This window comes from Malaclemys terrapin, chromosome 4 (genome assembly GCF_027887155.1).
Source record: "Malaclemys terrapin pileata isolate rMalTer1 chromosome 4, rMalTer1.hap1, whole genome shotgun sequence".
NCBI classification, from domain to species: Eukaryota; Metazoa; Chordata; order Testudines; family Emydidae; genus Malaclemys; species Malaclemys terrapin.
The window spans coordinates 133,175,726-133,196,583 of NC_071508.1; the positions used below are offsets into that span (position 1 = coordinate 133,175,726).

The following is a 20,858-nucleotide window of genomic DNA, read 5'->3' on the forward strand; positions in this document are numbered from 1 at the left end:
GAAAGTGATTAGGGAGAGATGTACCTGATTTTGGACTGGAATAAGGAAAAGGAAGATTTAGGCTGAATATTAAGAAAAACTGCTAGATTTGTTAGAGAGCAAGTAGTCTTCTAAGGGAATTGGTAGAAGCCCTATTGCTTGAGACATTTTAAAACAAGACCAGACAAAGCATTAGAAAGAAAACATGCTGCATAAAACAGTCACTGCATTAGCAGGATTTGGATTTTATTGACATAATAGTCATTTCTCACTTCTATGATCTTTTTTATTGGTTTAGCCCTTGGTACAGCCTGCAGGCTAAGGGCTGTCTTGAGCAAAAAGTCAGCTAAGCATATTTTGTTGCAGAATCTGAATGGGCTTCAGCCTAAGGGCCAAAGCTGCCCTGTGGAAGAAAAGCATAAAAATTAAAATTGCAGTGACCTTTTGTATTCAGCTGAACTTCCAAATGGCCTAAACAGATTCCCCTGTAATGTTTTGGCCAGTCATTGTGCTCCTAGCTGTGTTGGTTCAAGGTTTTTAAACTCCAGTTTGGCCTTATCCTGATCAACCAGTCAAACCACTTTAGAAATTGTTTAAAACTGGTTCTATAATTTGGTTTAAATCCTAGTTTAATACTTTGGAAACATGTCATTTGACAATTGGGGCTAGAGTTGAAGTTTTTTCCATGGAGGATATTTCATTCTGGTTTCAAAATATAGAACAAACTCCTTAGTAATTTTCTTAATTATTGTACAGTTCTTATCTTCATTGCTTGCAGACATGTCACTTTATACTCTGATCAAGGCAAATTTGCAAGCTAAGCAAAACTGAGCTGGGTGACCACTCAGGAATTCCTGTCGTTAGTAGTATTGTGATTCAGTAGGCTAATTCTTCCTTTTTAGTCACTCTGAACCAAAACCCTCCTATATAGTACTGTACTGCTTGAGGTGCTGCCTTTCAGGTGTCGTGACCATTAGTGATAAAAACATTTGCTCTGGGATCTTTAATGTAAAGTGGTGTTCTGGCCAAATTTCAACTCTGGTATTTACATTCTTTCTGCCTAAATTACCTCTAAATTCAGTTGGATGCAAAATTAATTTTATTCCTTTTTTAATTCTAAAATACCGTATCATTCACTCCTAGTCTAACTGTTCTTCCACCTCAAAGATGGTTGTATTTTATTGGAAGGTAAAATGAAGCCTTAACTACCTAGATGAGGCTTAATTAGTTAATATTCCTAAAGCGCTTTGATCTTTAGATGAAAGGTGCTTAGAAATACAAAGTATTCAGGGAGCCTTTGGGCCATGGTCATGGGACCCCTTAATGTCTTCTCTATACTAGGAAAATTACCTAGTGCTGATAAAGGATACAGTTTAACCAGTGTTAAGCCTGGTTTAACCGCTTGTGTAGGCAAGGACAAACCACACTCTGAAACCTGTCACATTAAGTGATGTTTCTGAAACTCTGGTTAGTTTCTGAAATGATAGTGAACAAAGTTTCTTTGTCTATGTTCGCAGTTAACCATGTTCAGCAATGGGTAATTTCTGAAGTGTAGACAAGGCCTCATCATCAGTGCTTAATTTTTTTCTGTTCTCTTTTTTTAATTAATAAAAGACAATGTATAGCTCTTTGTTACCGAAAAATGCTTCAAAACGTAAACCATTAGAGTGGAAAGTTTGTCACAGTGCTTTTCCCTTAAAGCTGTTGGTTATTCATGTTTCCCAGCCAAAAAGGGCTGGCCATTGAGGCTCAAATATCTGTGGCCAGGAGTCCCTTATTTTTGGTAGGAAAAGGATCAGGGGTGACTCATGTAGGGGAGCTATCTGACTTCCACTGATGGCACTAGGACTGCTGCAGGCTGGCTGGCTGCCTGAAAATCATCTCTGAGCTACCATTGTAGCTTCTGGCCACAAGGGTGGAGCAGCTCATCTGAGGAACCTGCTAAGCTGAAGGCTGCTGGCCATACCTACTAAGTCTCCTGGTATGTCAGGGAGACTCCTATTTACCACCAAAAATTCCCAACTCCTAATTTAGTAATGTTGTCACCCGCATAAAAAAAATCTATGTCAAATTAAAAAATTCAGTTATATTACTCAGAATCTTATGCATCAGCTACATATGTGCATCAGCCTGCCCCCCCTTAGTCCCTTGAGTCAGTGAGAGACTGAGGCACGTGTATGGCTGACTCACAAGATTCTGGGTAATGTAGTTCAGGGTCGGTAAGTGCTATTTAAAGTAAGAGGGTGAAACTTCTTCTGCCCCTCCCCCTACCTCTTCCCTCCCCCACCCCATGTCAACCCCTTCCCAGGGATGGGTGCCAGTCTGTCACAGCTCTGATGCACCATCTCTTTCCTGGGTATAATGACAGCCTCTGTATGGCCAGGGCGCTGTGGCCTGGGTATGTGTCCCCCCCCAGTCATTGGGAGAGCCCCAGGCCTGGATGGGGTTCATTGGTCCAAGGGGCTGGGCTATGTCAGCATTCCCAGTGGTGGTGGATCTTTTGGCTCAAGATGGAAATCCTTAGAATGAATGAGATTTTAAAAAGAATGAAGAAATGGAAGGGGTGAGAGAACTTTCAGGCTAATTAATTTTATTTAATTTATACTTCTGTTTTATTGTATTTCCATTACATGAACTGTATAGCTATAAAGGGATGAGATGACTATTTTGAGCAGTTATTAATTTTGCTAACTACTCTGAATTCTAAAGTTTAAATAATTGGGGAAAAATAACTACAATTTGCCCTTTAGTAATCTTCATGGCCATAGCTAATGTGGGGGATTACCCATTTAAAAATGTTGAGATGTTGGTAACTGTTACTCCTGAGGGCATTCTGTGCCAAAAAATTAAAAATTCTGTGCACAATATTTTAAAATTCTGCAGGTTTTATTTGTCAATAAATAAATGCAGAGGCTCCACATGGCAGTGCGGAGCATAGGCCACTGGCTGCATGAAAGTGGGAGATCACCTTGCAGTTCCCCTGCTCCCACCCCATGGACACGGACTTAGCAATGAGGCTGCACCCGACTCTGATACAGCACAAGGCCTGGGTCTGCCCCAGAAACATCGTAGGGCCCTGCCCCTCTGCGCCAGGTACACTAAGTGTGGGGCAGGCAAGCTCAACCAACAGGATGCAAGTGTAAAGGGCCTCAGTGTGGCGGGATCCGGGTGTGGGGTTAGAGGGTTCTCTGTGGGACAATCTGGGTGCTGGCAGCTTAGTGGGGGGTCTAGGTGTGGGGGGATCTGGATGCACAGAGGCTCGTGGAGGGGGAAGGGGTTTCCAGGTGCAGGGGCAATGGGACTCTGCAGGGACTTCCAGGTGAAGGTGATTGGGGCTCAGTGTAGGGGTCTTGGTGTGGGGGTCTCAGCAGGGGAGTCCGGGTGCTGGGGGAGTGGGGTTTGGTGGGGTGGGGGTCTGGATGCAGCTAGTTGGGGGTAAGTGATATGGGGGCTCAGGATGGTAAGGCTCATCAGAGTGGGGGTTTGAGTGCAGGGAGCTCAGTAGGGGGTGGTCTGGGGTTCAGGGGTGGGGGTCTGGAGGCAGGGGAGTTGGGTGAGGGCGGCTCCAGATGCAGGAGTTGAGGTTCGGTGGGGTGGGGTTTGGGTATAGAATGCTAGGGGGGTTCTGGGTGTATGGGGTGAGGCTTGGCAGGGGTGTCTGGGTATGGAAGGTCCGGATGCACGGAGGTTGGGAGGATGCTGGAGCAGCTCCCCATACAGTGACACCCCCCTTGCTCCCCGCAGCTGAGGAGTGATGGGGGCAGGAAGCAGGGGAGGATGCTGAGCTTCCTGCAGCTGGGGGAGGTTTCTTGGGGTTGGCCTGACACAGCCCCAGACACTCCTTGAGACGGGTTCGGTTACAGAGACCCCCTTGGGACTGTCACCTGACGTGCTGAAATTACCTTTGAGCCCATTTTCCACTGCCAGCTTGGGACTTTAGAATCCTCCCTTGTTGAGCCAGACATGGTAGTCTGCTGCAACAGGTCCACGCCTCCGAAGCTGCAGACTTTAACCAAAACTGCTCATCAAGTTACCTATTTCCAGCACCCAGTTCCCAATGGGATTCAGACCCCAAATAAATTTGTTTTACTCTGTATAAAGCTTATTCAGGGTAAACTCATAAATTGTCCGCTCTCTATAACACTGATAGAGAGAGATGCACAGCCGTTTGCTTCCCCAGGTATTAATCAATTACTCTTACTTATTAATAATCAAAAGTGATTTTATTAAGTATAAAAAGTAGGATTTAAATGGTTTCAAGTAATAGACAAAAGTAAGTTACCAAGCAAAGCAAAATAAAACAAAACACGCAAGTCTAAGCCTAATACATTAAGAAACTGAATACAGGTAAATCTCACCTTCAGAGATGTTCCAGTAAGCTTTTTTCACAGATTAGACTCCTTCCTAGTTTGGGCCCAATCCTTTCCCCTGGTACAGTTCTTGTTGGTTCTAGCTAAGATAACTAGGGGTTTTCTCATGACTGCAGCCCCTTTGTTCTGTTTCACCTCCTTTTATAGCTTTGGCACAAGGCAGGAATCTTTTGTCTCTGTGTTCCCACCCCTCCTTCTAAATGGAAAAGCACCAGGTTTAAGATGGATTCCAGTACTAGGTGACATGTCCTGTGAGACCCCCAAGCCTCCATTCTTCCCGGCCTGATTCACAGGAACGCTTACAAGTAAACAGAGCCATTTACAACCAATTGTCCTGGTCAATGGAAGCCATCAAGATTCTAAACCACCAGTAATGGCCAACACTTTGCATAATTACAATAGGACTTCAGAGTAATACTTCATATTTCTAGCTTCAGATACAAGAATGATACATTCATACAAATAGGATGAACACAGTAGATTATAAGCTTTGTAATGATATCTTACAAGAGACCTTTTGCATAAAGCATATTCTAGTTACATTATATTCACACTCATTAGCATATTTCTATAAAACATGTGGAGTGCAACCTCACACCTTCCTCTCCTGCCTCCAGCCCAGCCAGGACTAGCAGCTGATCCCGACTCAGAGTAGGAGCCACTGGCTGGGGTGTTCCAAGCCCGTAGTGATTTACCTCTCTGCCGGCTGCTCTGGATGCCTGAAACAATGTACCTGCACTGCTCGGGAGTGGTGTATGACTGTTCTTGCAGCTTCCCTGTCAGAAAGTCATTTTTCTGCAGGGAAGCAAAGAAATCTGTGGAGGATATGAATTCTGCACACGCACAATGATACAGAATTTCCCCAGGAGTAAACTATGCTTGCACAAACTCAACCACAAGTAGGTGGGTTCCACTTCTGCAAAAGGAAGTTCCTGGTAGCTCTGAAGTCCCTCCCAAAATCCTAAATCTGGCCCTGAAAATGTTATAATATTATTTAAAGTGCATTAATTTGTGCAAGTTAGGGTGTTTGCAGACGATCTGGAAGATTAGATTTGATTTAGGCAATGCTTACCAGAAATGTCCTATTATAAATAGAAGTATGTAATCAGAAGGCTATCTCTGGCAACATGAAATTAGGGTCAGAAAAATCCCGTGTACCTATTACCAAAAAAATTTTTTTTTAGGCTTTGCCTCCCCTTACACCCCCCCCCCCCCGAGGGATAGCTCTCCTTGAATATTTTCATAAGATATTTTAAACATTGAGATAACTGATAAGAGAAGGTTCAGGAGTGACTTGATTACTGTCTGTAAGTACCTATATATGGAACAAATATTTCATAATGGGTTCTTCAGTCTAACAGAGAACACCATGTGATGGCTGGAAGTTGGAGCCAGACAAATTCTGATTGGAAATAAAGCATACATTTTTAACAGTGAGGATGTTTAACCATTGGAACGATTTATTGAGGATCATGGTAGCTACTCCATCACTGGCAATTTTTAAATGATGATTGGATGTTTTTCTAAAAGATATGTTCTAGGAACCATTTTGCGGAAGTTCTATGACCTGTGTTGTATAGGAGGTCAGACTAAATGATCATAATGGTCTCTTTTGGTCTTGGAACCTGTGAATTGCTATAAATTAAATTGCCACCTCACTTAGAAGAAATTAAATGTACCCTAATAATATAGTTATGTGCTTGTCACAAATTTAAATTGAGTGTGAAATATACTCCTTTGGATTTTTTTAGTAATTGGGATACCTTTAAATACTGCATTGTACTTCTGGACTACATGTAATATCTGACCATTCTTGCAGTGTATTAAGAGTTAATAGTTTGACATGTTAAAGTTAGGCATGTCACATGCCAGTTTGAGCTACCCTGAATCATCTAATCCAATGGTTCTCTAACTTTTTTTCCTGTGGACCACTTGGAAATTGCTGAGGGTCTTGGTGGACCACTAAATGATCTTTCCAAATGTTGTTTGTACCGTTAGCTAATTATTGTAAAGCGCTTTGGATAAAAGCGCTATATAAAAATAACCCTTAATTAACGTTTTTTTTATTCTACAAATAAAAGCACACAACTCATATTTTAATATCAGTAGTCTTACCTTTCTAATGTGATGGGTGTGCCCTCTCTCCCGCACTGTGATAGCCCCAGAGCTGGGGCTGGTAAGGATGGGGGTCTCTCCCTGGCAGCCGCAACCCTGGAGCTGGGGAAAGTCGCCTCTTTCTCTGGACGCCGCAGCCCTGCACATCCCAAATTCCCCCCACCCCCTCTTCTCAGCCCATTGCCCCCTCCCACCTACCCCCTATTCCCCCCAAGGCTACCACCTCACCTTACATGTGTGTCTTCTCCAGGGTCCAGGGACCTAATTAGTGGAGCCATGCCTGCGCGTCTCCACTAATTAGGTGGGTGGCCCTTCATTCTCTCGTGTGTGGACACCCAGGCACACATCTTAGTGGAAACTATCCACAAACCACCTGAATAGAGCTCATGGGCCACAATTTGAGAACCTCTGATGTAATCTGTATCTCCCAAGTTTAGATGTAATCTGTATCGCCCAAGTTAATTGGGTGTTGTGGCACAACCAAAATGCCTTTTTTGGCATGCTTTTCACAAAATACATTCCTGCATTTTGATGAAGCAGTTTTCATTCTTTCTGTGTTACACTACATGCATAAACAACTAAAAGAAAACTGTACCCCTCTAGCTTGACCCAGAAATCTTGCAAAGAAACCAAACAACTCCTCATTGACTAAAGGTTGAGAGTGGTGCAAGCATAGGTAATTCTGGCTAAGATTGGAGGTAACTGTCCCTCTAGATCCCCTGTTTCTCACAATAGCGTATGTTTTTGCTACTTCCTCCCACACTTGGTCAAATGCCACCTCTTTCTGGGACTTTGCTGGCACAAAAATGGGAGAGACTAAGGGCTTGTCTACACTTAAAGCACTGCAGCAGCACAGCTGCCTGAGTGTAGCTGCACTGCTGTAGCACTTAGGGCTTGGCTACCCTTGCGAGTTACAGCGTATTAATTAGTAACAATGGTCAATGATGGGATATTAAAAGTTACTACAGAGAACTTTTTCCAGAGGGTCTGGCTAGAGAATCTTGCCCACATGCTCGGGGTTCAGCTGATCGCCATATTTGGGGTCGGGAAGGAATTTTCCTCCAGGGTAGATTGGCAGAGGCCCTGGAGGTTTTTCGCCTTCCTCCACAGCATGGGGCGGGGGTCGCTTGCTGGAGGATTCTCTGCGACTTGAAGTCTTTAAATCACGATTTGGGGACTTCAGCAGCTGAGTCAAGGGAGAGAATTATTCCAGGAGTGGGTGGGTCAGCTTTTGTGGCCTGCATCATGCGGGAGGTCAGACTAGATGATCATAATGGTCCCTTCTGACCTTAAAGTCTGAGTCTATTAAAGGAGCCCCAGGCGCACTAGCTCACTACCTGTCCACACTGGCAAGGCATGTAGAGTGCTCTGACTCCCCGGCTAGAGCGCTGCTGGTACTCCACCTCGGCGAGTAGAATAACATTTGATGCGCCCCTGCTGGAGCGCCCCAGCGTCAGTGTGAATGAGGTGTTGTATTATTGCGCTCTGATCAGCCTCTGGAAATGTCCCATAATCCCCTTAAGTCAAGTGGCCATTCTTGTCATTGTTTTGGATATGCCCTTTGAAAGCTCCGTTTGACAGCGGACATGCTTATCTGCTCCGAGACAAAGCAACCATTACTGTGGAATGCTCTGTGTGTGAGAGAGGGGGGTGGGGGGCGAGGTGTCTGCTGCTGTCTGAACTTACAAGACAGCATGCTGACATGCTCTCAGCCCCCCAAAAACCCACTCTTTCTCCCCCCACATACACACAACTCACTCCCTGTCACATTGCCCCCCCCCCCATTTGAAAGCACATTGCAGCCACTTGCATGCTGCGATAACTACCACAATGCACTGCTCTCTGTGGCCGTTGCAAGAGCTGCTAAAGTGGCCACAACAGTGTGCTGGCAGCTGGCAGTGTGGACAGACTACAGCGCTTTCCCTACTGCGCTCTGCGAAGGCTGGTTTAACTCAAAGCGCTCTACATCTGCAAGTGTAGCCATGCCCTTAGTGAAGACTCCACCTACGCTGATGGGAGGGTTTCTCCTGTCTGTATAGGTATTCCATTCCTGAGAGTTGGTTGCTATGTCGACAGGAGAAGCCCTCCCGTCAACATAGCACGGTCTACGCCAGGGGTTAGGTCAGTATAACTACATCGCTCAGGGGTGTGGATTTTCCCTATCCCTGAGCGGCGTACATATACCAACATAAGTTGCTGGTGTAGACCAAGTCTAATGAAGCTTCTTTTGAGGATGGGAGAATGCTACCTCGTTATGTTTAGAGTGGTGAATGTCCTCCCCTTAAATTTGTAGAAGTTGAACTGCAATGGAGATATGCCTAATAAACTATATATGCACTTAGGGGTTGATTTTGAGGGGTGCTGAGCACCCATTGATTTAAATGACTTTCTCTTGGGGTCCAATTTAATAAGTATATTTATGGGTCAAAGCATGTGTCTTCTAAAATGGCATCTTTTTGAGCCATTGTGTATCTAAGCTTTTATATCAGATTTGTTCCTGCAAAAATCTAAACAAGGTTTTTCTAATAGCAAGCTTGACCTGGTGTCTGGGTCCTTTTTGATTCATTCATAATTACTAACGATGATTCTGGAACCAACTTAGTTGGCAGTTTTATTGATGATGCAGAGTAGAATGTGGCTTGCTCCTCTTCAGCTACTACTCTCCAGTGCTTATGTCAGTAAATATTCATTTTGGTCAGTAAATAAAGCAAATATTACTTGGAAAATACAATAAATTTCAGATCCAGATATGTGAGTATCAAGTGCTTTTAAAAAAGTTTTTTCTAAACACTGCCACACTTGGGTGTATTGTGTATTAAACAGGATTCCTACATTGGGTTTTGTAACCCATGATTAGCACTAGACAACAAAATACACTTCTGTTTTTATATATATGGAGTATAGCTCACCTTGATCATTTGCTGTGTCTGATGGAACTGAGAGAAATCAGGGATGTGACTACACCAGAAGGGGTTTCCTAGGCAGAGTAGCAGCCCTCTTAGTAGCCTATTGCCCTACAAAAGCAATTTGTCTTTTGTCTATGGTTACTGAGCCTTAACTAGTAAATGATTTCCAATTTTGGATCTTTGGTGTTATGATAACCAGCTTTTTTCACTGAGCTTCCATCCACAGAACTCGTTCTTTGTCCTACACAGTTATTAGTATTTCTCACTCAGAGCTAACACAACATTTGAGGGATGGAAATCTCTTTGCCACATATGGCAGGGCATCACACATCCTGTTGTTGGCCAGTCAATGTTATTAGCCCTCGCATGTCTACTGAATGCAGTGTTTTGGGAGTCTGTCATGTTTGCTGAGACTAAGTGGGTGTGTCCCCAATTCAATTATTTACCACCACCCCCCCCGGAGGTTGGGAGAATTAGGGGTATGTCATGATGTCTAGGCTACTTGTACTAAAGATTAATTTCTTTCTTTTTTTTAAACTGATTGATGTTTGGCAAGTGTGACCTTGTTTAACTGGCCAGTCAATTTCATTGAGTGTCATACTAGTTGGACAAATGGCAGGAGATTATCTGTCTGAGGCAGTAACGTATTTGCACAATGAATTGTTTCCTTTTTGAGAGCAAGACTCTGACTTGGAACCATCCAAACCATCTTACTAAATGCTTGTGGTTTAGTGATAAAAGGTTCCTTTATCCACTTCTTTGTTCAAATTCTGCCCTAATGTTTATATGCTCTATTTGATTGCATTGACCATAATGGTGCGATTGCACATGTATAAACTATTACCCCTGGGGGAATTCTGCGCCACTGTGCGTGTGGAGAATTTGTCCCCCACAGATTTCTTTGCTTCCTTGCAGAAAAATGACTTTCTGATGAGGAAGCAAAAGGAAACCACAAGAGTGGTCATGCAACCCTCTCCAGAAGTATGTTTCAGGTGCCCAGGGCAGCCACCAGAGAAGTAAATCACTGTAGGGCAGGAGGTGGGACTGGGGAAGACCCAGCTGGTGGCTCCTACTCTGCGCCAGGCTCAACTGCTGGGGTGGGGAGGACAGGACTTCCTCTTCCCCTGCATGGCTTCCAGGGCCAGGTCAGACCCACCCCCAGACTTCTCCTCCAGCGGAAGCTCTGCAAACTCTCCCCTCCCCCCCGCCCCCGATTCCTGCACCCATCACTCCTCAGCTGCAGGGGGAGGGATCCCTGTGCAGGGAGCTGCTCCCCCATCTGCCCAACCCCTGTGCATCCAGACCCCCTCATTTACCTAGACCCTCCCACTGAGCCTCACCCCCCTTGACTCAGAACCCTCCCCCCCCCCCCATGAGCCCCACTCCCCTTGCACCTGGACCATCCCGACAAGCCATCCGCATTCCACCAAGCCGCAACCAGCTGCACCTGGATCCCAACTCCACTGAGCCCCATTCCCCCAGCATCTGGACCCCCCACTGAGCTCCCCACGCCCAGACCCCTCATGCTGAGCCCCAACCACCTTCACCTGGACCCCCCTTCAGAGTCCCATTACTGTTGCACCCAACCCCCCCCCCAACAAGACCCTATGCATCCAGATTCCCCCCCGCACCCAATTGCCCCACACAGAATCCTCTCAACCCCCACCTGTATCCCCCCACATTAAGCCCCTCCACACTTGGATTCCTGCCTTGCTGAGCCTGCCTGCCCACGTGGAGGGGTAGAGCCCTGGTGTGTTTCTGGGGCAGGCCCAGTCCTTGCGCTGTGTCAGGGTTGGGTGCAGCCTCCCACTGAGCCCATGTCCCAGGGCAGAGCTGCACAGTGATATGCCACCTCTGTGCAGTCAGTGGCCTGTGCTCCCCACTGCCATGCTGGAGCCTCCACATTTGACAAATAAAATTTGCAGAATTTTAAAACGGGTGCAGAATTTGTATTTTGGCACAGAATGCCCTCAGGAGTTAAACTATGTACTTCTGCTAATGCCGTAGGGGCCAGATTCTGTCCCGAGTCCCTATTCATGTTGAATAGTACTATGCATAGTCCCATAAATGTCAGTTGGATTATGTGTGAAGTAAGGTAAAGGTACTACTACTTAGTGTGAATGAGGGGAGTGAACCTGGGCTTAAATACCTTATGGTGCTCTAATATTTCCAGTAACTTCATAATGTGACTTATTAAATGGGAATGGTCTACTTTTTTCCCCCCACTTCACCTATATTATAAATAACACTAGGTTACTATGAAATTGAATTTCAAACATCCAATTTGTTATGTTTGCTTTCTGTATCTGGGCGTGAACAATGAAAAAACGAGTCAGTTCCTCAGTTTTACTTAATTTCTCAAATATTTGCATGATGTTTGAATTATAAACACTGCAGGGAATGGGATTTTTAACGTTTTTCCATTGAAATTTAAAAAAGCACACGTGGTGCAGCTAGTTAAATTGACATGATTTTTATTGGCTCCATTACTTTCCAGAGGGTCCTATATAGCAGCCATAAAAATTGACAAGTCAGGTCACTTTACTTTGCTGTAGCACAAAGCTATGAGTCACAGCAGAGGCAATGGAGATGTCTACAGACTTTGGAAGACAGCACTATATATTAGCTTACGTTTGCTTGCTATGTGGAAGGCTATTGTCATAACCACATGAGCTAGAGACTTCAATTTTTTAAAAGACAGTTTTGGTTCTGTAGAAATTGATATCATTGGGCCGCCCTCTCAACAAAGCTTCATAGAAAGCCTGAGTGAGCACGTACATTTTTTTTTTCCAAACCCTGTGTGTAGTCTAATACTTTATGCCCACTTGAAGAATTTAAAATAAAGTTCCATTTACCCCAGGTTTCCCAGCTCTATTAGCAACTTCCTAGAGTACTATATTTAACTCTGGAATCTTACTAATTAGTGAATTTAATCATCCTCTGTCTTGAGTGTTTCTGATGCACCCATCGTGGTGTCTAAGCTCTGAATATTTAGCTATAATGTAGAGCTAACATTGTCCAAAGGAATGTCAACTGTCTGCTCCTCCATGCTTCATTTGCTTTTTCCTTTTTTCCTTTTCTTCTTTTTTCTTTTTTTTCTCTTCATGCTTATCATTATCTGACCTTGAGAAAGGATGTCGTCTCTTCACTGGGGGAAGGCCTTTGCGAAAAGGTGGGTTTTGCATTGTGTTCTGAAAGCTTAGACTCAATCAGATCTCCTGCAGTAAGGTGTTTAACAACTGGGAGGTCCTGGGATCCTTCTCCTTAAATGTCTTCCTGGAGTCAGAATCCACATGGAGTAAAGCTGTCTCTTTGAGTTGGAAATGGAGAAGTGGTTTCTAAGATAGCCACCGCTGTGCAAGAGTTTAAGATTAAGTTTGAAGATTAAGACTTTGGATTAGGGCACTGCATGTATCAAGACATGGAAAATTGGATAGATTTGTGATTAGGGTGCTGAACTGGAATTCAGGAGACACATTTTAATACTGGCTGTGCTACAGCCTTCCTGTGTGATCTCTGGTTAGACAGTCTCTCTGTGCCTCAGTTTGCCATCTGTAGGACAATGCAGTTGTTCCTTAACTGACCATGATGCGAAGATAAAGTCATTTTGTGACACTCTGCTGTGGTGAGTGTTGTAGAAGAGCCTAACATTTTTTAAAATTGTTTCCACATGTTTAACACCCCATTTAATTTAAAAAAAAAGGTTAATTGCTAATATAACCCTAAATGAGATTAAAATATTAATATTTTATTTGTGACTTTAAAAGTTATTAAATGTCCCCAGCCTGCCCTTCACTTCCTGGTTGAAGGCTGGGTCTGTTACAGAAGCCCTTACTAGATGAAAACCAGTGGGTAGAACTGCATGTGTTAGGTTGGGACTGTGCCTGTGAAAAAAACAAACTGCTTCTCTAAGGATAAGCCTGAGGGGAGGGGCGGGGATGTGCTGGTGGGTTAACAATGCATTGAAGCAGTTGGTCAGGAAAGCAGCTTGTGAGCTATGCTGCTTGCCAGGGGAAGTGGTTAACTCCATTAGCAGGATAGGAGATACTGTTCTACTTCTCTTGCTTCTCAGCTTCTCCAGGCTTTCCTGAACAAGCAGTGACTTTTTGGATCAATTACCCTCTGCTCCTGTGTGAATGCTTTGGATAGGTGGTAGAGGAGATTTCTTGTCCTTTTTTCCGACATGTGGAGACCCAGTGTAGCAGAAGGAACTTTGCCTGTTGGTCACCTTGTGCTACCCTAATGACTTCTGCTACATGCATCGAAAGACGAGTACATGCAAACGTCCTCTTCATCCATGGAGTGAAGGCTTGGGCTATTTAAAAAAAAAATCATACTCTCAAATTGTATACAAAAAGTGTATTTTCATAGGAACTTGTATTGAGGATTTAGTAGCCATAAACGTTGACATTTTTTTAAAAGGTGATTTGATCGAAGTAGTAAGAATTATAACTTAACAGGTGGCTTTTGTCGCCATCACAATTAATGAGCCTTCATCTACTCTTAATATGCCGCTGCATCATCCCGCTTTTAACAAAAAATTGCATCTTAATTTAGCAAGTTCATCCAAGTTACTGTGTGGAAAATTGCCCTAGCTGAGAAAATGAAAGCTAGTGTAAATCAGATACTTCAGGAAGATGGAATAGAGGAATAATTACCCTTTCATATGAGAGGGGGACTTATTTAATTGTTTAGCATTTTACAGCTCTGAAAGGGTGCACAGGAACAGAATTCTTTGATAATTGATATCCCTGCCTTTTGCATTATACCTGTACAGTGTCAGGCCCGCTGCTCTACCATCACTTTCACAAGCAGAAGTAGATCTCATGCTGGAATTTATAAAAAATATTATAGATGTCATTTTCTACTTCTGGGGGAATTCTTCGCCATTATGTCTGCGCAGAATTCATGTCCCCTGCAGATTTCTTTTCTTCCCAGCAGAAAAATGACTTTCTTACAGGGAAGCCGCAAGAGTGATCACCTGCCCCTCCCCAGCAGCATGGGCATGTCATTTCAGGTGCCCAGAGCAGCTGGCAGAGAGGTCAATCACTGAGGGGTTAGGTGGGGGCGGGGACTCTCCAGCCAGTGGCTCCTACCCTGCACCGGGCTCAGCTGCTAGTTCTGGCTGGGCTAGAGGCAGGAGAGGATGGGACTTGCTCTTCCCCTGCAAGGAGTGGCTGGGTCTGGGTCAGACCCACCTCCAGAAACCTCCTCCAGCTGCAGGAAGCACCGTACCCTCCCCACTTCCTGCCCCCATTGCTCTTCAGCCACGGTAGGGAGTGGTCACTGTATGGGGAGCTGCTTCCCCATCTGCCCAACCCCCGTGCATAGACTCCCTCCACCGAGCCTCACCCCCTGCACCCAGAATCCTTCCACCAAGTCCACTGCATCTGAACCTTTGCCCCACTGATCCTCACCCCCTGCACTCGGAGGGCCCCCAATACCACTTCCTCCCATTGAGCCTTACCCCCTCTGCATCCGGACTCCTGCACCCAGACCATCCCCCACTGAGCCCCCTGCACTCAAATCCCCACCCTGATGAGCCCCGCCCCCTCCCGCACCTGGACCACCCATACCCCAATCAGCTGCACCCAGATTCCCACTCGATCAAGCCCCACTCCCCTAACACCACAGAGCCCCCACATCCAGAGCCCCCTGCTGAGCCCCATCCCCCCCAGACCCTTCCTCTGAGCCATATCCACCTTAACCTGGACCGTCTGCAGAGTCCCATAGCCACTTCACCTGGAACCCCCCAATGAGCCCTTGTGCATCCTGATCCCCCCTGCATCCGGACCCCCACTGAGCCACCTGCCCTCGGATTGCCCCACACAGAACCCTCTCAACCCACCCTCGTTCCCCCGACACTAAGCCCCTCCACACTTAGATTTTGCTGGGCTGAGCCTGCCTGCCGCAGCGGGGCAGGGCCCTGGGGTGTTTATGGAGCAGGCCTGGCCCTTGCACTGTATCCAGATTGGGTGCAGCCTAACCGCTGAGTCAGTGCCCTGGGAGCGGGGAACCTGCAGAGTGATCTCCCACTTCTGTGCAGCCAGTGGCCTGTGCTCCCTGCTGCTATGCTGGAGCCTCCATATTTATTTATTGACCACTAAAAATTGTAGAATTTTAAAATATTGTGTGCAGAATTTTTAATCTTTTTGGTGCAGAATTCCCTCAGGAGTAAGTTTCCTAACTCAGTGTTGCATCCAACCCAGGGGAATTCAATATTAGGCCTGATCTTGACCGCGAGAGAGACAAATTGATCACTTGCACTTAAGCAACCCCTAATTTTAGTTCTGTGATTGATTTGGTTGCATTTTTTATGTGCCAACAAAGTAATTCCAAACCAGTAATGTCGATATATTTGGTGCTGCAAATGGGTCAGTTTCACAAAGCTGAAAGCAGTTGAGCCAAATCAGTTGAGTGGAGAGAATGGTAATTGGGAACTGTATAAGAACATTTTACTAAATGTCCAAAAAGCACCATTGAGAGAGGATACACAGGTTAAAAAAACAGCTTGTATTACAGGGGAAGTGAAAGCAGGTATAAAAAAGTGGAAATTGATACATCGATAGATAGATAGATATAGCTAAATGGGGAGAGTGAAAGCAGTGAATATAAGCTAGGAATTGCAGAAAATTGGTAAGGGAAGCAAAAGGACATCTGACATGCAGAATTAAGGACAATAAAGAGTTTCTTAAATATATTCAGAGCAAAAGGAATCCTAACAATCATTTTGGTTCATTACTAGATGAATGGTAGAATTCTCAATAATAATGCAGAAAAGGTAGAATTGTTCTATAAGTATTTCTGTTCTGTATTTGAGAAAAAGCCAGATGATGTATTCATGTCATATGATGTTAAAACACTTTTCTATGCCAACAATAACATCCTTCTTAAAATTAAAAAAAATTATTATTAAAATTTAATGGAGATATCCTATCTCCTAGAACTGGAAGGGACCTTGAAAGGTCATCGAGTCCAGCCCCCTGCCTTCACTAGCAGGGCCAAGTACTGATTTTGCCCCAGATCTCTAAATGGCCCCCTCAAGGATTGAACTCACAAGCCTGGGTTTAGCAGGCCAATGCTCAAACCACTGAGCTATCCCTCCCCTCATTTTTCTTAATTATATAATTTTCTTAATTATATAGCAGCCACTAAAGTTAGACCTTTTAAAATCAGCAGCTGTAGGCAACTTGCATCCAAGAGTTTTGAAAATATTGGCTGCTGAGTTTACTGGACCATTACTGTTGGTTTTCAGTAAGTCTTGGAACACTGGCTTTCTTTCTGTCCTCTGGAACAACCCGGGTAATTATAGGCCTGAATTGGGCCCAAGCAAAATGATGGACTATCTCAGATAGGACTCAATTACTGAAGAATTGAAGGACAGTAACATGTAATGCCTGTCAGCAGAGGGTTATGAAAAATAGAACTTAGAAGAGATTACAGGTTGGTTAATGTGATATAGTTAGATGTCTGTATAAGGCATTTGACTTGGAAATTCATGACAAGATTAAGAAACTGGAAGGATTCAAAATCAACATTGCATACATTAAATAGATTACATTTTGAGACCGGTCATTAAACATGTTTTTAATTTTAAAGAGGGAATCATTATTGAGCACATGTATTTATAATGGCACCCCACAAGTATCAGTTCTTTGGCCCTACATTATTTAATGTTTTTATCAATGAGCTGAAAGAAGATGTAAAATCATTACCAATAAAGTTTGTAGATATTGTAAAGATTGGGAGAGTGGTAAATAATGAAGAGGAAATCACTGATACGGATCAATCTAGATTGCTTGGTAAACTGGGCTCAGGCTAACAATATGCGTTTCAATACGGCCAAATGTAAGACCATTCACCTCGTCCTGCATTTTTTGTTCTTTATTTACAGGATGGGCAACACTATTCTCCAGAAACAGGGACTCTAAAAAAAGATGTGGGGCATCTTTGTGGCTAATCAGCAGAACATAAGCTGTGCCCAGTGTGATGCAATGGCCAAAAGGGCTAATGCAATTCTTGCATGTATAAAAAGGGTTATTGAGTAGTCGTATGGAAGTTCTATTACCTCTATATTTGGCACTGGTGGAATATTGTGTCCAGTTCTGGTGGTCACAATGAAGAAAGATGTTGATAAATTGGAGAGGGTATAAAAAGATCCAGTAGTTGGAAGTTGAGGCTAAACAAATTAAGATGAGAAATAAAGCACAGGTTTTTAACAGTAGATGTAATTAACTATTGGAACAACTTACCATGGGTTGTAATGGATTGTCCATCACTGGAGATTTTTAAATCAAGATTGAATGTTTTTCTAAAAGATATACTCTAGTTCAACCACTGGTTTTGGACTTGAAGTATGAGTTAATTCAGAGTAGGGTTATGGCTTGTGTTATGTAGATCAGACTAAATGATCACAGTGATTCCTTCTGTCCTTAAAATCTATGAAAGGAGCTAAGCATTATGTGTTGCAACTGACACTTGTGCATTTGCAGCCCTGTCACTCCTGCAGTCCATTTGTGATCTCGTGCATGTAGCTGAGCTTGGAGCAAAATAGAATTCTGCTGGAGTGATTCTTCCAGTTCAGTGAGGATTGCTGGGGCACTGGGTTTTAGGCTGCCCCCAGCTAGAAGAGTAGTAGAAGCTGCAAGCAGAGTGAGGAATTGAAGGGAGAGGTGACTGGCTGGGAGCCACATTGGAGGTTGAGATGGGCAGCGCCAACAGGGAAATGACAGCAGAGGGACACAAGCTAGGCAGCAAGAACTTGTGGTTGGGGACAGTGTTTAGATACCAGAGTGTGAAAGGTATGTATGGTTTACGTCCTGTGGGTTGGGATGGACAGTATAGAGGATACATAAAAATATTGGGTAAATGGAGAGTAGGAAAAACAGGGTGGATACAAATTGATTTTTTTAAAGGGTTTTTTAATTTAAATACATTTTTATTTAAAAATTACACTTAATATTAAATCTGAAATATGGCAACCTATGTTAAAGCCTAAATTATCTACAATCAATAATTAAAATTAAATGTAAAAAAAAAATCCAAGCAGTATATATTTGCTGCCAAAATTTTAAACACAGTCGGACCCCTGAACTGGTGGAAGTTAGTGGTTAAGCACCTGGATCCAGAGTTTGTTCAAGTGCTAAACCAGCTTTTGATAGCAGTAGCCCTGCTTTTGTAGGTGCAAAGAGAATATTTTGTTCTTCTCAGTTTATTCTACTAGTTCAGTTCAAGGACTAGTCCATCAAAGTTGAGAAAGCTTTGTTTTCTTCTTTGAATCCATAAATCAAAACGAGGCATAAAAAGATGAAATCTATTAGTTCTAAAATCCTGAAGAACATGGTGACTGGAAACAGTTCAATTAACTACAGATAATAGTTCCTTTTGTTTAATAAATCAATTTTAATGAGAAACATGTTTTGATAAACTTTTTTTCTTATGCATTCAACATATTAAAGGTAGTTTTATTCAAGTGATAATTCTGAAATGCTGTTTTTGTGCATGTTTAATTGCATTCCAATTTCCATTCAAATGCTGCTCAACACATCATGTATAATATATAATATATATATATATATATTACACATTTGTCGTGTGTGTGTATATATACACACACGCCATTTACATTTTCTAACAATTTAAAAATTAAGACTGAATGTATGTTAAACTATATAATTGCTTAAATGTATATAGATATAGTATACCCTCTTAGTTAGCCAAAAGTAGTACTGAATTTAGTGTAAAGACTATATTTAGTTACAAATCAACATGTATGTATTGTGACCTGGCTTTAGGAAAATAACTAAAAAAACTACAAATGCAAAATAATATTAAAATTGATTATTTATGTCAAGGTTTCCTGCTTGCTGATTTAAATAATTATTGAACTCAGTGATTAAAATAAATCCATCCTCAGGAAAAGGAATGAAGGAAGAACAAAAACAAGGAAGCCATAATAAGACTTTGTTTTATAGAGTTTCCTTTAAATCATAAATGGAAAAGAGATGCGGGAAGATAAGCATGGAAAGAGGTTTCACCTCCTCACAAAATACCTCTTATGGACTTGTGTTGTCTGAATTAATTTGGTATATCAAGGGGTCCCATATTATTTTATGCATCCAAGTGAGACCACATGGTGGGAAGGAGGAGAGAATTGGGACCAAAACCCAGATTCTCTTCCACCCTACCCTGCTGTGGTAGACCCTCCCAGCAAAAGCTCACTGGTTTCAGTCTTGTCTGAGAGATGTAATTCAGGGCACTCCTCTAAAGTTGGCAACTGTGCAAGAGGATGGCAGTCAGTTTCCATGGCACTAAATTGAACCGACTGATTACTCAAATGCATTGAATCCTCCTTTCCCATATAGACTTATTAGATACATGCTAACACTAGTACTACTTCAGAATGAGCAATTGGTCCAAAGGCCTTGAAACAAATACCAGCATGATAGGATTTGACAATTAAACCCAGATTATTAGTGGCTATTTTCCAGGATAATTGAAGTTCTCGTTCTAAAGTTTGTGGCTATACAAAAATGTATTTCTGTTGACATTGCAGCATTTCTGTTATAGCAAAGGTTTTTTTAGCAGAAAATAGCTTGAAGGTTTTACATTCAGCTAACAGTTAACAAATGATATATATTGTTGGTTCCTTGCCATGAGAAAGTGCTACAGTACTGTACTAGTGAGTTCAGGATACAGATAATCAGAAAGTTAAAAAAAAAATGAACAAAAGGGTTTAAAAAAATGCAACAGGAATAGTTTTCCATTTTTTTTTTTCAACTAGATCTTGTTTGGGAGCATTTTAAAAAACACTTTGAGGAGGCAGCAAACTCAGCCTATGGAACAGTTTCTTCAGAGCAACCCCATCCTTCCTTATGTGACCCAGGGTGCCTAGGGTAGTCCCCACTGAAAATGCAAGGTTAGGGCAGGCTGCAAAAAAGAGAGCAGATTCTCCCAAACTGGAGATGAACGCTGTTAGATTCAGCGACCGATCACAAACTGTGCTCTTGGTCCCCCACACTGGTTATCAAGAAGCTGAAAAAAGAAATCACACAACCCCCTTTACTGCATTCCAGTTCTCTAGCTCCTGATCAACACCTAGGTCCAGTAAAGTGAGAAGTTATTTATAACTCTGCTCACTATACAAAAGGTTCTTCTGAACACTAAAGGGCCAGCCACATTACCAGGTCAATATTAGTTTGGATTTTACCCAAAATACCCTGCTGCCAGCCAGTCCTTTAGTATCTAAAACTAAAGATTTATTAGAAAAGAAAAGAACAAGAAGAGAGTTGTTAAATTGTGAAAGAAGTCATATAGGCCCATAAGGAAAGAGAGAGTGTGTGTGGATCAGCTATACTAGTGACACGCAAAATGTATAATTCTAGATTGCTGTAAAACAGAAATTTCTCCAGTTCAAGTTAATTACTCAACACTTATGCAACACTTCAGTACTTGTTTTTTGTAAATGATACCCTTGTTTTATTTAACA

The 20,858-nt window shown here is 43.0% G+C and overlaps 1 protein-coding gene across 4 annotated transcripts in view; it reads left to right on the forward strand.

Moving 5' to 3' along the window:
* The window catches only part of MARK3 (microtubule affinity regulating kinase 3), a 120,370-nt gene that overhangs the window by 2,038 nt on the left and 97,474 nt on the right, over positions 1–20,858 (forward strand). For 3 of the 4 annotated variants that reach the window (XM_054025108.1, XM_054025109.1, XM_054025111.1), the window contains exon 2: positions 12,504–12,542. The exons of the other annotated variant lie outside the window; for it this stretch is intronic. In XM_054025108.1, the coding sequence (XP_053881083.1) occupies positions 12,504–12,542 (39 nt within the window). The remainder of the gene's footprint in view (positions 1–12,503; positions 12,543–20,858) is intronic. 4 annotated transcript variants of the gene reach the window in all.